Source organism: Mauremys reevesii, linkage group 11 (assembly GCF_016161935.1).
Source record: "Mauremys reevesii isolate NIE-2019 linkage group 11, ASM1616193v1, whole genome shotgun sequence".
In the NCBI taxonomy this organism is placed as follows: Eukaryota; Metazoa; Chordata; order Testudines; family Geoemydidae; genus Mauremys; species Mauremys reevesii.
The window spans coordinates 1,097,611-1,112,720 of NC_052633.1; the positions used below are offsets into that span (position 1 = coordinate 1,097,611).

Below are 15,110 nucleotides of genomic sequence, written 5' to 3' on the forward strand. Positions count from 1 at the left end.
TAGAGTTGGTACTGGGTGATGAGATGGACGCTGTTGCACTACTGGGATAGCTGTAGTGTCTTGACCCCTTTCAAAGGGGTGTGAATGGTAGCCCTGTAGGTCTCGCTATTTTGCAAGGGAGCAGACGGTGCCACGGCAGTAACTGCTCCTGTGATAAGCACATGCAAGCAGGGCTTCTACCTCAGTACTGGATTCCGTCAGAGCCTTAGCGGAATGAGAGGTCTCCTGAAAGCAGGTCTTATCCAGTAGTCTGCGCCTCTTCTTTGTTTTCCTCCTGGGAGAGGAATGCTTCCTCTTTTTTTATTTTTTTTTTTTTGAGGTCCTATTGTCTGGGGCTGCAGACAAAGCAGCAACAGTGACCGAGGTTGTCTGCGACATAGAGGCCAATGTACAAGGAGGGAAGCAGACCCTTCTGGAACTAACACATGCTCCAATAGTATGAGCTTCAGTCTAGCCTCCTTGACCTTCAAACCTAGCCAGACCTGGCATTTGGCAGGGTTGTGGGACTCCCCCAAACACCACAGGCAGCTAGAATGTCCATCACTGCGGAGAAAAGACCTCTGGTAAAGTCTCACAGGCTTTAAACCCTGGGGTCTTGGGCATAACTACTATATTCCAACACAAAATCAAAGAAAATGAAAAGGAAGGGATGGAGCTTTCCCCAACCAACACAAAATAAAGTGAAGTAAAGTGAAGATATATGGAAATAGAATAATTCAAAGAAAGAATGATCAAACCAAAGTAGTAAAATAATAATGCACAAGTTAAGGCAGGAAGCCAAATACAACAGTCAGGAGTCTCCATCTCAAGCTGCAGGTGGTAGAGAAAGAACTGAGTGATGGCAAGACTGTGCATCCCAGTATGCCCTCATTCAGAGTACGGAGGTGCCATTCTACACAGGCATGGACCTGCAAATACTACGTTCCAGTCTCCACTCAAGAGTGCACAGGTGCATGCACATCCTATGGTGGGGCACCTATAAGGATGTGTACTTGAAGAACTAATGTTGTCCCACAACATGCATTGGTTATGCCAGTAGAAAGTCACCCACTACCAAAAACCTGGACAGGGTGGCACACTGAGAATTAAGGGGCCTGGATTTTGCTCTGACTTGCTACCACTAACATCAACAGTTAAAAGTCACAAGACCTAAGGTGTTATGGCACTTGCACGTTAAGGAGCTGAGTCCCAGAAGTGAGAATTCTATTCAGACTGCATCTTTAGATAAATATTCTTCTTAATTTCAGTGTTCACTCTGTGCTTGTACAGCATTTGGTGTATAGTCCATTTAATTGCTTTCCTCTGGATTACAAAACAGCTTCCCTCTTGCTGAAAATAATACACCTTAAATATTTTTTGAAAGGAATTCTAAAACTCTATAGGACATGTTACCTAAAAGATGCTTTATCAGAAGTTAGAATATCTATATATTAAGATTCCAGGACTGCTATTCTGTACACTAGAACATCTATGCGCAGTGATGGAAATACCTACAAGCATAGTTGAGAGCTCTTTTTGTTCAGAATAGCACCAGGCCCAATCATCACTGGAATTTGGGGTCTGTTCCTGTCCAATTCTTCAGCTACTAGTGGCATTTTCACACGTTAGAAATTACACCTGCGTGACAGCACGGGCTTTCGTCTCGTCTGTTACATTAAATCGGTTTCAAAACATTTGAGCTGACAATATAGAAATATTTTTTTTATTTACAGCCTCAGTCCATAACAAGGAGCACTGACCCTTCCCTAGTAATCTTCCCAGTCATCTTCCTTCACACAATCCACTGAGAACGTATTTCAGATCCAGTGGCTGGTGACGGGACACTAGATGGGGAGGGCTCTGAGTAACTACAGAGAATTCTTTCCCAGGTGTCTGGCTGGTGGGTCTCACCCACATGCTCAGGGTCGAACTGATCCCATATTTGGGGTCAGGAAGGAATTTTCTCCCAAGTCAGACTGACAGAAAGGGGTTTTCCCCTTCTTCTGAAGCAGGGGGCACTGGTCACTTGCAGGTTTAGACTAGTGCAGGGGTAAGCACGAGAGCTGATTTTCAGTGGCTATCACTCTGCCCGAGTCCAACGTGCAGGGGCTCAGAATAGATGATTGTGATGGTCCCTTCTGGCCTTAAAGTCTATGAGATCTTTGCAGTCTCCCCCACATGCAGAAAAACAGATGGGCCTTGCAGTGTGCCCTGAAGGGTCAGTACCCCAGGACTATTTCAGACTGGGGTGAGGGAATTCCAAAGCTCCACGAAGAAGCCCCTGCCACCGCGCTGTGACCCTAAGAGTCCCTTTATGACTACCGACAAACAGCACATTCACACTAGTGTCAGAATATTTAACTACATAGCGTCTTGTAAGGTATCATATGTAAACCGGTGACACGCTGGTCATGAATATCAGTGTGTGATGTATGTATGGGTTGTGTATACAGAGTTGTGTGTGTGTGCTGGGAATACGTTCATAAAACAAGGTGTGGAGACAGCTCATAAACAAGCCTGCCGTAGACAAAGGACTGTGGCTTTACTTGTCTGCATGAATCATGCTAACGCCTGGATGGGAAAACAGCATGGCTTGATTACAAGCAAAGGACAACGAAAGGATATTTGATTCTAAGGTAAACAAAGTGATCAAGACAACGGAGAATGCAAGTTGAGGAGAGGATGAAGAAAGGGCTTGGTGCCTATTCCCCATAGAACATACAGCAAGGGAGAGGAACTCTGTCCGGGTTTACTTTTCAAAGAATACATTTCAAAGATTTTCAGGGAAGAAAGGGGACTCCTCATTTGTTACCCAACACTGATGGACCAAAGGGATCAGTGCCCCCGATTCTGTGAACAGCTAATCCTCCTGCCTGAGGGGCTGGAGTTGCTGAGAGCTTGATGGCAAGTATCAGAGGGGTAGCCGTGTTAGTCTGGATCTGTAAAAGCAACAAAGAATCCTGTGGCACCTTATAGACTAACAGACGTTCTGCAGCATGAGCTTTCGTGGGTGAATACCCACTTCTTCAGATGCAAGTGGTGGAAATTTCCAGGGGCAGGTTTATATATGCAAGCAAGAAGCAAGCTAGAGATAACGAGGTTAGTTCAATCAGGGAGGATGAGGCCCTGTTCTAGCAGTTGAGGTGTGAAAACCAAGGGAGGAGAAACTGGTTCTGTAATTGGCAAGCCATTCACAGTCTTTGTTTAATCCTGAGCTGATGGTGTCAAATTTGCAGATGAACTGGAGCTCAGCAGTTTCTCTTTGTAGTCTGGTCCTGAAGTTTTTTTGCTGCAGGATGGCCACCTTAAGATCTGCTATTGTGTGGCCAGGGAGGTTGAAGTGTTCTCCTACAGGTTTTTGTATATTGCCATTCCTAATATCTGATTTGTGTCCATTTATCCTTTTCCTTAGAGACTGTCCAGTTTGGCCGATGTACATAGCAGAGGGGCATTGCTGGCATATGATGGCATATATTACATTGGTGGACGTGCAGGTGAATGAACCGGTGATGGTGTGGCTGATCTGGTTAGGTCCTGTGATGGTGTTACTGGTGTAGATATGTGGGCAGAGTTGGCATCGAGGTTTGTTGCATGGGTTGGTTCCTGAGCCAGTTACTGGTGAGAATATGCTTCAGGTTGGCAGGTTGTCTGTGGGCGAGGACTGGCCTGCCACCCAAGGCCTGTGAAAGTGTGGGATCATTCTCCAGGATGGGTTGTAGATCCCTGATGATGCGCTGGAGGGGTTTTAGCTGGGGACTGTATGTGATGGCCAGTGGAGTCCTGTTGGTTTCTTTCTTGGGTTTGTCTTGTAGTAGGAGGCTTCTGGGTACACGTCTGGCTCTGTTGATCTGAGAGCTTGATGTGATTGAGAAAGCTGCTTACGTAAAGATTGGAGCTTGCTAAAGTCAAGTTTTAGATATTAGAAACTTCCCATTGTTGTTTTGTTTTAACCACATCTTTTTCTCTTGCTTAGTATCACTAAAATCCAAGTTCTTTATTAATAAACGTATGTGTGGTTTTATAGGCCATCTCAGTGCAGTGTATTAAAGTGTGGGTCCTCAGCTAGACTGACAGGCTGGTGGGTGTACTCGCTTTGGAGGCAGCAGACTTGGTAATTTCTGTGAGTGTCCAGCAATAGGGAGTGGATTCTACAGAGGAACGCTCTTCCTGGAGGTTCAGGAACTGGGGTTCACCGAATGTTACCCACAAGGCAAGGTTAAGACTGGCAGAGTCCAAAGGAGTTTTCTGGGGAATAGGACAAATTGGTGTGGCAGGGAGCTGACACACAGTTTAAGCTCTAGCAAAACTCTCCCTTGCTGAGCCAGTGGGGGCAACACAAGGCTTATGGTTCTGGGTGGCCCTAGAAAGCTACTCACCCCCTACCCTCTCTTGTCTGCATGAGGCTCCAAACCAGGCACCCCACTGATCTGGCAATATGGCACAGGGAAAGAGACAGCTTTTGGATAAGTAGCTCCTGGGCTATTTAGAGCTTTATTAACACCTCTCCGCCCTCCCCCCTCCCCCCACAAAATCTTAAATACTAATCAGTACTTAATAATTAGCCAATGTAAACCAAAAAAACCCACTGGTATCATGTGCTCCTGGCAGGCTATACGGTGTAAAACATGAGCTACTACATTCTGTACCAGCATGAGTTTCCAGGTAGATTTAAGCTGCAGTCCACGGAGAGCAGTGGCTCTCAGACTTCTGTACTGGTGTCCCCTTTCACACAGCAAGCCTCTGAGTGCAACCCCCCTGATACATTCAAAACACTTTATATATTGACACCATTATCAGTGCTGGAGGCTGACAGCTTGTGACCCCCCATGTAGTAACCTTGCAACCCCCCGAGGGGTCCTGACCCCCAGTTTGAGAACCCCTGACGTAGGGCTTGTTAAATAGTCTAATCCAGGGGTCCCCGGGGTGCATGTCCTGTCCAGCGGTGGAGCATCCGCCAAAATGCCACCAAATTTCAGGAGCGTTTCGGCGGTGACACCTCTCGATGACGTCACTTGTCGCCGACAAGAGACGTCACCGAGAGGCGCCGCTGCCGAAACGCCACAGAAATTCGGCAGCATTTCGGCGGATGCTCCACCGCTGCCACGGTCCTTCATCTGGCGCCCACCAGACGAAAAGGTTGGGGACCACTGCTCTAACATGTTGTTTCCCCTTCCCCCATCCTCTGTTTACTTGTTTGTCTCTCCTTAGCTCCTCAGGCAGGGGCTGTTCCCTCTTCTCTGTCTGGAAAGCACCTAGCAGGGACTATCAGAAAGAAACCGTATACTCGGATTAGCAAATGCTACCACTGATCCTGTTAGAGACCACCTGGCCTTCTCGAGAACTGTCTCTGTGGTATGGTTTGACAACTCACCGCTGCAGATATTTGCAGAAACACTGGAGCTCCTGGAGGGTCTCCTTAGCACTCTGGAAAATCTCCTCTTCCAGAAACAGCTGCATTACATCAGCACAGACTTCCTCTGAGCAACGGGCAATGCGGGCTTTTTGGTCTCTTTCCAAAGCATACCTGGTGCAGAATGAAAGAAAATGAGATTCCAAGGCAGAAATGCTCACTAAGCAGCACACATGGCAGTAAATGCTGAAAACTGCTGTAGTGCAAAAGGTAGGTATTTCCAGCACAGATAAGCAGTCATTTAAAATCATTCCACTTTCTGAAAGCCACTAGACTTCTGTAAGTTTCTCCTTTGAAAAGTAAAAGCATGGGCTTTCTTATCTAGGGGAACAGACACTGTGCACCTGTGAGGGGGGTGGGGAATTCAAGGCCTTCACACTGGAAAGAATCAAGTATTAGTCTTCAAAGGGGTTTGTAGTCCCTGTTCAAGGACACGTACACAACCCCCCTCCTCCACCCCCCACATTCCCAAGTACCCATCCAGAATCCTAATTATCCCCTCATATTTCTTCCACTTCTAACTCATCCTCTTCTACTCATGGCCACCGCCTTTCCCGTCAGTGATGCTTTGTGGAAGAAGAGCATGGGAGAGCTGTACCACACACCATGTTCATAAAAGCTTCTCTCTTCATTACAGTACTGTGGTGAGTGAGGCTTGTTCTATAGAACACGAAGGGTTCATAGAATCATAGAATTCAAGATCAGAAGGGACCATTATGATCATCTAGTCTGACCTCCTGCAAGATGCAGGCCACATAAGCCGATCCACCCACTCATGAACTAATTCTCTCCCTTGACTCTGCTGCTGAATGCTCCAAATCGTGCTTTAAAGACTTCAAGTAGCAGATAATCCACCAGCAAGCGACCCCTGCCCCATGCTTCGGAGGAAGGCGAAAAACCTCCAGGGCCACTGCCAATCTACCCTGGAGGAAAATTCCTTCCCGACCCCAAATATGGCAATCAGCTGAACCCCGAGCATGTGGGCAAGACTCTCCAGCCAGACCCTCTGGAAAAGGCTAACAATACCCCAACATTGACCCTTTGTACTAATTACCAGTGTGGCACGTTATTGACCTATTGACTAAACCCATTATCCTATCATACCATCCCCTCCATAAACTTATCCAGCTTAATCTTAAAGTCATGGAGGTCCTTCGCCCCCACTGTTTCCCTCGGTAGGCTGTTCCAGAATTGCACTCCTCTGATGGTTAGAAACCTTCGTCTAATTTCTAGCCTAAATTTCCTAACTGACAATTTATATCCGTTTGTGGGTTAATTCCTGCTAGAGCTCTCCACATACATACAGGCAATAGCTAAGTTAATTGTTGGTGCTTAATGGACAATGCACTGAATGCACTCCTGGAAATTGACCTCCAGTCCCCTGGTGAGATGCAGAATGGTACCAGACTCAGAAGCGGTGCTAGCCCATTGGGGAGCCTAAGCAGGAATATTTTTTGCCAGCCTGTAATAATAACAAAAACCGAACAGAGGGCCCCCTTGAGCTGCTCGGGGCCCAAAGCAATTGCTTAGTCTGCTCATGCCTAACGCCAGCACTGACCAGGTTCAGGGGTTCCAGGACAGACCAAGGAACTCTGAAATGGGTAAAGCCTGCCTGTGAACTCAGAGCAAGGCAGAGACTGCAGGCTCCCTCTCCTAACCCCGAGCCTGGAACAAGTGGGACCGAACTACAGACATGCCAACTCTCTTAAATTGATGCAAGAGTCATGCTGTCTGAGGGCTTGTCTACACTGGCAATTAACAGCCCTGCAACTTTCTCCGTCAGGGGTGGAAAAAACAGCCCCCTGAGTGCAGCAAGTTGCGGTGCTGCAAAGCGCCAGTGTAAACAGCGCCCCAGCGCTGGGAGCTACACCCCTGGCGGAGGTGGCTCTCTCCCAGCACTGCACCACGACCACACAAGGCACGTCAGTGCTTTAGTGTTGCCAGTGTAGACTAGCCCTGAGTAAAATTAAACCTCACTCATGATCTTGCTATAAAACTCTCAAATGTCAGGATTTTTTTCAGCCTCAACACATTCTTAAAATGGGTTTACAGTCAAACAGGACAAACAAAGGAATGTGGTTTCTCCACTGGGTAGTTAATCCCAAAGTACTTTGAAAGACAATGAGAATTCACTTATATATCAGACAAACAAAGCTATCAAGCTAACAAGTGGAGGTGGGGGGAGAGCTTGTCTACATTACGCAGCTTTTAGCGACAAGGCTGGGTCGACACAGCCTTGTCGCTAACAGGCAGCGTGTGTGAACACTCTCTGTCGGTATATTGTTAGCACTTTTGCTGACAAAATACTTCCAACCCCGCGAGTGGCAGTAGCTTTGTCAGCAGGAGCGACAAAGCCGGGTTCAAACTGCCACTTGCGTCAGCAAAACTTTTGTCTTTCACAGGGGGCTTTTTTAAGTACCCATGAAAGACAAAAGTTTTGTCGACAATGACACAGTGTAGACAAGCCCTGAATCAATTGGGGAAAAAAATTCCCATGTTTGAGAGTTCTAAAAATGAGGCTTAATGTTATTTAGAAATCCTGTCAGCCGCCAGGGGCACGGCCGGGGCTCTAGCTGTCAGCCCTGGGCGGCTGCTCCCCTGCCAGTGCAGAACGTGGGAGAGGGGATCACTGCAACCCCACAGGCCTGGGAAGGGTGAAGAATCCTAAGGAGCAGAGGTGAGGCTGGGAGGGCTGAACTATGGCATGGTGGCTGCAGGGGGGCTGAAGTGAGGAGGGTGAGGGCTGAATTAATGGTAGGTTCTGAGCAGATGGGGTGAGTGGTAGGAGGGTGAATTGATGGGGTGGTGATGATAGGGGCTGGGGGACTGAACTGAGGATGGGGCTGAACTGAGGGGAGTTGGGGGGAGGAGGACAGGATTGCGTGGCAGGAGATGGGCAGATGTGGGGGTGAAAGCTCTTGCAGCAGGGCCAGACTCACTCTATCCAGTACATGTGGGAGAGTGGTTAACACAACTGTCACATGCACACACCCTGAAGACGGGCAGCGGGAGTTCAAAAATCAAGAGACTGACCTAAAAGCACAGTATCATCTTTCTTTAAAATGTCATGATTTTGGGGGGCCCAACTCATGATTTCTGATCTCTTGAAGTTGGCAACACTAACTACATGTGGGGGAAATGCTAGGGTTTAGGTAAGACTTTCTGTAGAGAAAATAAATAAATTGTTATTTACTCCTTCTCATAACACAAGAACTAGAGGTCACCAATTAAATTAATAGGAAGCAGGTGTAAAACAAACAAAAATATTTCTTCACACAACGCACAGTCAACCAGTGGAACTCCTTGCCAGAGGATGTTGTGAAGGCCAAGACCACAACAGAGTTAAAAAAAGAACTAGATAAATTCATGGAGGATAGGTCCATCAATGGCTATTAGCCAGGATGGGCAGGAATGGTGTCCCCTGGCCTCTGTTTGCCAGAAGCTGGGAATGAACGACAGGGAATGGATCACTTGATGATTCCGTTCTGTTCATTCCCTCTGGGGCACCGGGCATTGGCCACTGTCGGAAGACAGGATACTGGGGTAGATGGACCTTTAATCTGACCCAGTGTGGCCGATCTTATGTTCTTAAGACAATGAGTGTATAGGCCTTTTGTTGTTTTAACTCTCTTCTCTCAGATTGTGATGGTCCTTTGGATAAATAAAGACTTTGTTTTGAAGAAGCTGTTTGATGTCCCTGCATTTTCTTACTGATCACAGGGTTCCAAAGGGTAGTCTACAGCCGGGGCCAAAACCTGGATGGACGTGCTTAGGAAGCATGGTTCGTAAACAGGGGTACTGTGACCTAGGGAGACGGTCTAGGGGGTGGGGCGAATTGTGGGATTCCATCCTGAGAGAAGTACACGGGGCTATCACTTGGAAGAGATGTGCAGGGAGAGAGAGAGCGCGACAGACCAAAGGTACAGCTCGCCCTGAATCATGACAGAGTTTCATGGTGTAACAATTAGACCAAGTCAAAGCTACTGTTTCTTTATTGGACAGAGGGATTGCTGTCGACAGATATGAGACGTTCCAAATTTACTCGAAGCTGAACATTCTTCTTCCTCTGGTGCATGGCCATCTTTTGTCTCCCTGTTCCCTCACCCCACACCTTCCTTCTACAGAGGTTTAACTTCAGGTGTAATTATATACTTCACAAAGATACAGTCCAGAAGCAACAGCTTCAGCCTGGAGTTGCATGAACTTCCTCTGGGTTCGCTTTGAGACTGGTATTGAACAATCACAAGGGCAAGCAAGCTAATAGCAGCAAAGCTCCTTGAGGAGCTATTCGACTAGTGAAGAACAGAGGGTCAGTGCAGCAGCAGCAAGGGGCAGAACACCTATGAAGGTAGCGCCTACCTCTGCAAATCTAAGAGGCTCCCTCTTCCTGGCTCAATTAACATTCTGGAGAAAGGAAGTCCTTCTCAAAGATCTGACATCCTACCCCTCAGTTAAAGGGTTGAGAGTTAACAATATACAATACTAAAAAACCCAACATTCTGGCCTTCCTTATACATCATTAAATAGTAAAAAAAAAAAAAAAAAAAAGGGACGAGTCCATGTTTTCCTTACTCCTTTGCAGGTAATGTTTAAACGTACAATAGATTTTTTTTGCCTGGTTTTTCAGAACCTACTGATGAAAATGTTAGAAGTAAATTGTGCATAGTGAATTGCTTGGAAATTTAACCAAATGATGTTCTTCACAATGGTTCCATTCACCCTGTATTGGGTCCAACAAAAGGAGCAGCGAGATGTCCACCACTGCTTGCCAGAGTCTTACTTTCTCAGGAAAGAAGTTTACAATGCAGGCGTTGTGTTATACAACATACTGCACACCCTACATAGCTAATGTTGCACTTACTTTAGTTCACTAGCTGCAGTCTCTTGAACACCTTCCTTTATTACTTCTTCTGTCAGCTCCACACCCAGTGAATGGCTCAACTGTTTTATCAACCGTTCTCTTTCCTGCTTCTGCCTAAAGGATGGAAACAAATGATACACAAATAAGGACTGGCAAAACCTGTTTGATGATCTGTAACACACACATGCCATATCAACACCACAGATAATTTACCTCCACATTGGGCTAGTCCAATTTTTCATGCTTTTCCTTCTAAAAACAGCAGAGGCAAATGTTCTGCAGCACGACCGGCTTTGCAGGAGGTGAGACCTGTCCCCCCGCACCAACTGATCAAGGACCACATCTTACAATACTTAATGGGAGATAACTCCTAAGCCCCTGCCAGGCAGCTGGCACCATGAGAGATGAGGGCTTGCCACCCTTTTCACCCCCTAGAAGCCAGAAGGGAGAAGGAAGTGGCAGGACTAGGGCCCAGTTTCACACTCAGAAGTTTTGGGGTGACAGTGGTATGTGGGGGCACATGAGAACTTCTGCTGCATATCCACCCAGTGTGTTCTACAGGCAGGAGACATATGGTACATGGGACAAGGAGAAACTGCTATGTAATGTTTTATGAATGCTGTATGTTCTCAGGTATGGGGCCCAAGTCCCGCGGCCGTGCCCGCGGTTTTATTTGCCCAGTTGGGCCGGTTGGCTGGGCCCGGCTCCCGCCCTGCCAGGCCCGCCCGAGGCGGCGGACGCGCACCGAGCCCGGAGCTGCGGGGACGCCGCATGCGGAGAGAGCGCGGGCGGGGGCGCGGGACCGCCGCCCGCGTGCGGCCGCGCCGGCGTCTTCCTCCCCTTCTCCGCGCCTCCCGGGCTGCGCGAGCCTCCGCGTCCATCTCGCTCGCGGCTCGCTGAGCGCCCGCAGGCTGGGCTGCGCAGGATTTCGCCGTCCGGGCCCCCGACCCCCCGCCAGGCATGGGCGGCGGCGGGAGACAACGAGCCCTGGGAAGGACCGGACCGCATGCATCATCATGGCGGCCCGCCGCCCCCGCCCCTCCGCCTGTGTGTGTGTGTGGTGGCTTTGCCTTTTTTTTTTTATATTTGGCCCTCCCCCAAAAAACTTTGGACACCCCTGCTTTATGGGAATGCTTATTATATGAATGTATGAAACAAAATCATTAAGAGGGAACTGTAGATACATTATCCAGAAAAAGAGTGCCAGAACATCCCTAGGTACTTGGCAAAACCTTTGCTCTGTTATTTGTTCAAAGGGTGGAAAGATACAGTTACTCTCAGACTGTCTGCTACATGGCAGACAAAGAGCTAACTCAATCCTGTGAAGTTTTACTCATCTCCAGGAAGGAAGGCCGTTGCCAGTGTTTAACAGACAAGACAGCGAATCTACTGCTAGAAGTCTATTTGCAACCTCTTCCCTCAGCAAGATGCCCAGGGGTCCCAGGTCAAATAAAGGGACTTTGAAATAGATAAAAGACTGCTTGCGAATTCAGGGAGAGACACTGACTGAGGCTCAGACTGAGAGGCGGAGGCTACAGGACTGCAGACTGCGTTGCTCTGGCCTGTCCCAAGGCTGGAGGGGGGCGGGTGTGTGTGTGTGTGTGTCTGGGACAAGTGGGACCACCTAAACTTTCAAGGAAGGTTTAGGTAAGATAATGTGCAGACAGACCTTTTGTTCTTTTAACCCCGTCCTCTGTTTATTTCATTCCTATGGATAAGTAATACTTTAAAAAAAAAAATAAGCTATTCTCTGTCGCTGCATTTTCAGAGTGGTCAAAGGCTCCCAGCGCAAAGTCAACAGCAGGTGCCAAACACAGCTGGACCTGCTGAGGGAACACAGCTGGTGAGCAGGGATACTGTGACCTGTGGGGCCAGTCTAATATTGGGGTGAAGGGCAGAGCTCCCTGCTTAGCTCTGTCACTAGGAAGGAATGAACTAGTGAGGGGGCAACGGTATAGCTCACCCTGTGCCGTGGCAGCCATATTCTTCACTTTGGGTGTCATTATTAAGTATCGCTCTGATTCAATCAGTTTTAAAAAGAGACACAATAAAACAATATTTTTTTAAAAGATCTTTTTACAGTTTACAGCTAAAATATATCAGAGAAGAGTTAAATAAAGAAGAGACAAGACACACACTCCTAGGTAAATTTAGACTTTTTAACAAAAAGAAGCCATCTGACTAATGACTATCCTGGGGCTTGATTCATGCTGACGACCTCAAAGTAAGGATGAGTTCTAGGGATGTAAAAGGTTAACCAGTAAGCATTAGGCTTACCTGTTAACCAAAGTTAACCATTAATCCCGGCAGGCCACCGTCAGGAGGTACCCCAGCCCCGAACACACCTCGCCAGCCCCCAGCCCCAGCCGCGCCGAACCCCAGCCCCCCCCTCCCCCCCGCCGCTACCACGGTTAACGGTTAACTGGCTAAAGGAAATAGTTTTAATCGTTTAACCGGTTAACTTTTTTAACCAATATTTCCATCCCTAGTGAGTACGCCCATTACCAGTTCATTGAACCATCCAGTCCCTCAAGTTTTCACCTGCTGATCTGTAAGAAACGAGACTACTCACTTCTCTTCTTCTGCTCTGCGTTTTTCCTCCTTGACTCGCTCTCTTTCTGCACTGACTACATCTGCTGCAACTTGCCTGAGAAGCTCCATCATTACTTCGGTCAAGAGTTCCTCTACGGTGGCATCAGAGGCACTGCATGAAGAAAGGCAGTGGTTTTGTGTTTTTCTTTTCCTTTAACAACACACTCCAGCTCAGACCCATTTTTGTTTCCTAAATCTATTTAAATCAGACATATCAAACACTGATTTGATAGCAAAGACGACTACCCACTCAATAGAAAGGATGAATGGGTTGACTGCCCATCCAGGACCACTAAGGCAACTCACTGATCAAAATTCTTGGCACTCAGCTTGTCAGATACATTCCTGGCTACTGCGTATCAGCTCCAATTAATAACTTGCCAGCCCACAATTACAAAGGTGGGAAGAAGTAAGGACTAGTGGATTTTCTGTAATAAGATGACCATTTATGGTAAGAAAATCTCTCTCTTTCACCCTTAGGGATCTCATTATAGTGAAGTTGAAGCTCTGCTTTAATTAAGGTTGAGTCACTGTTTACAAGACAACTATTGTAAGTGCTCTAAAACCCACATGCTTGTCTTGAAATATGTTGTGCCTCATTAAAATACAGGGCAGGGTTAGTGGTCCAAATTTTGGAATCATTTGAGCAAGGGATTCCTGTGATACAGCTATGACCCTAAGAGTACCCTAATGAAACATGACATACTACTGTCATGATATTTAGCTAACAGGTGGCATTGTAATATATCACTGGAAAACTAATAACTCACAGGTCATTAATATACTTGAATGATGTATGTGCAGTGAACCCACACAGAACTTCACAGATGTGCTGGAAATGTGACTAAAATGTGTTTAAACCAGGCATGTCAGAGGGATTGAGAGAGATGTTTTCTCCAGACAAAGGAAAGAGGCCACCATCTCAAACGAGGTATGGCTGCAGAAAGAGATCATTTGCAAAAGCTCCCCAGCAGGGGAGGAACCAGCCTGGAGCCGACACCACACAGCAGGGAAAAGAAACTTTACCTGGGGAGACCTTTCAGAAGAATACATTTCAGAGGTTTACTGGTCTATAAAAAGAGGGGAAGAGAACCCCTAAGTTATCTTTCACCTCAGGAGACAAAGGAACCGAGCACTTTGAGCTCTGTGAAGGGTCCTGGCTACAAAACTGATCAGTCATGTTGGAAGAAAGGAGCGGTGAGAGAAAACTTCTTTGAACAAAGGACTCTAATTTGTTAAGTTATAGAGAAGTCTTACAAGTGTATTCTTACTTTTGTTTATTTGTAACAATTTCTAGCTTAATTCCTTCTACCTGATATAATTTAAACTGTCCTGTAATTAATAAACTTACTTTACTTTTACTATAAACCAACTCAGTGCTTTGACAGAAACAGCGTGTTTGCTCACTCCAGTTAAGGTAATAGGCTGCTTGGCACAGTCTCTGTAAAGGAGCAGCAAACTTGATAAGGTTTTGTGGATGCTACAATAAGAGGAACTGAGCACTACAGGGAGAGGTCTCTGAGGAACTCAAGCATTGGGTGTCACCTGCTAGGCCTGGTCTGGATTGGCAGAGTGCTGAAGAGCTGGCTGGCAAGCAAAGAGGCTGGTGTGTCAGGGAGCTGACACATCACTCAGCAGAAGCAAAGCTCTCACTTACTGAGGCTGAGAGGGGTGATCCAGTGGCTCACAGTTCTGAGAACCCCAGCAGATTGTCACAACAGTCTCTCTAAAAAGGTATATGTTTACAAAATCACCTGCTTCTGCTAACCTTTTTGTCCATACCTGGTGATCAAACTGTCACTCTGACCCTCTCGAAGCTGAGCTCACCCACTCAGAGTTGATATCAGCTAGTGCATAGTTCACTATTCCAACATGGAATGACTCGACAGACAAACCAAAAAGTGAAATGTGCACGTGCAGCAAGACTAGCGCTCTGTTTGCAGGCCGGCTGGTGACCCAGTAAGTGAGTGGCTAAAGCTGACATGCTCTGGCCACTGAACCTGAGCTCTGGCATAGCCACTGAGGGGACAGCCCTCCCCTGGATAACGACACTGAGTAGCATCAGAGATCATTCAAATACTGTTTTTGAAAACCTAGTTTGATTAATAGAACTTTGATGAAGACCTGGGTTTCCACAAAGTGTAGTTCTTCTGTGATTCCTCAGCAAGTAAGGACTCATCAAAGGGACCTTTGCTCGCTGGGAAGCACTGACAGGACAGAACTGTAAGGGGGGTGGGGGAAGCTGGGCATCTCCCCTGCCAACAACAT

At 47.1% G+C, this 15,110-nt stretch overlaps 1 protein-coding gene across 1 annotated transcript in view; it reads right to left on the minus strand.

Annotated features, from left to right (window-relative positions):
* LOC120375052 (minichromosome maintenance complex component 3 associated protein) overlaps positions 1-15,110 on the minus strand; it is a 74,965-nt gene that overhangs the window by 26,595 nt on the left and 33,260 nt on the right. The window contains exons 15-17 of the mRNA XM_039495638.1: positions 12,823-12,954; positions 10,251-10,364; positions 5,351-5,503 (exon numbers count right to left, since the gene is read on the minus strand). Coding sequence (XP_039351572.1) covers positions 5,351-5,503; positions 10,251-10,364; positions 12,823-12,954 — 399 coding nt within the window. The remainder of the gene's footprint in view (positions 1-5,350; positions 5,504-10,250; positions 10,365-12,822; positions 12,955-15,110) is intronic.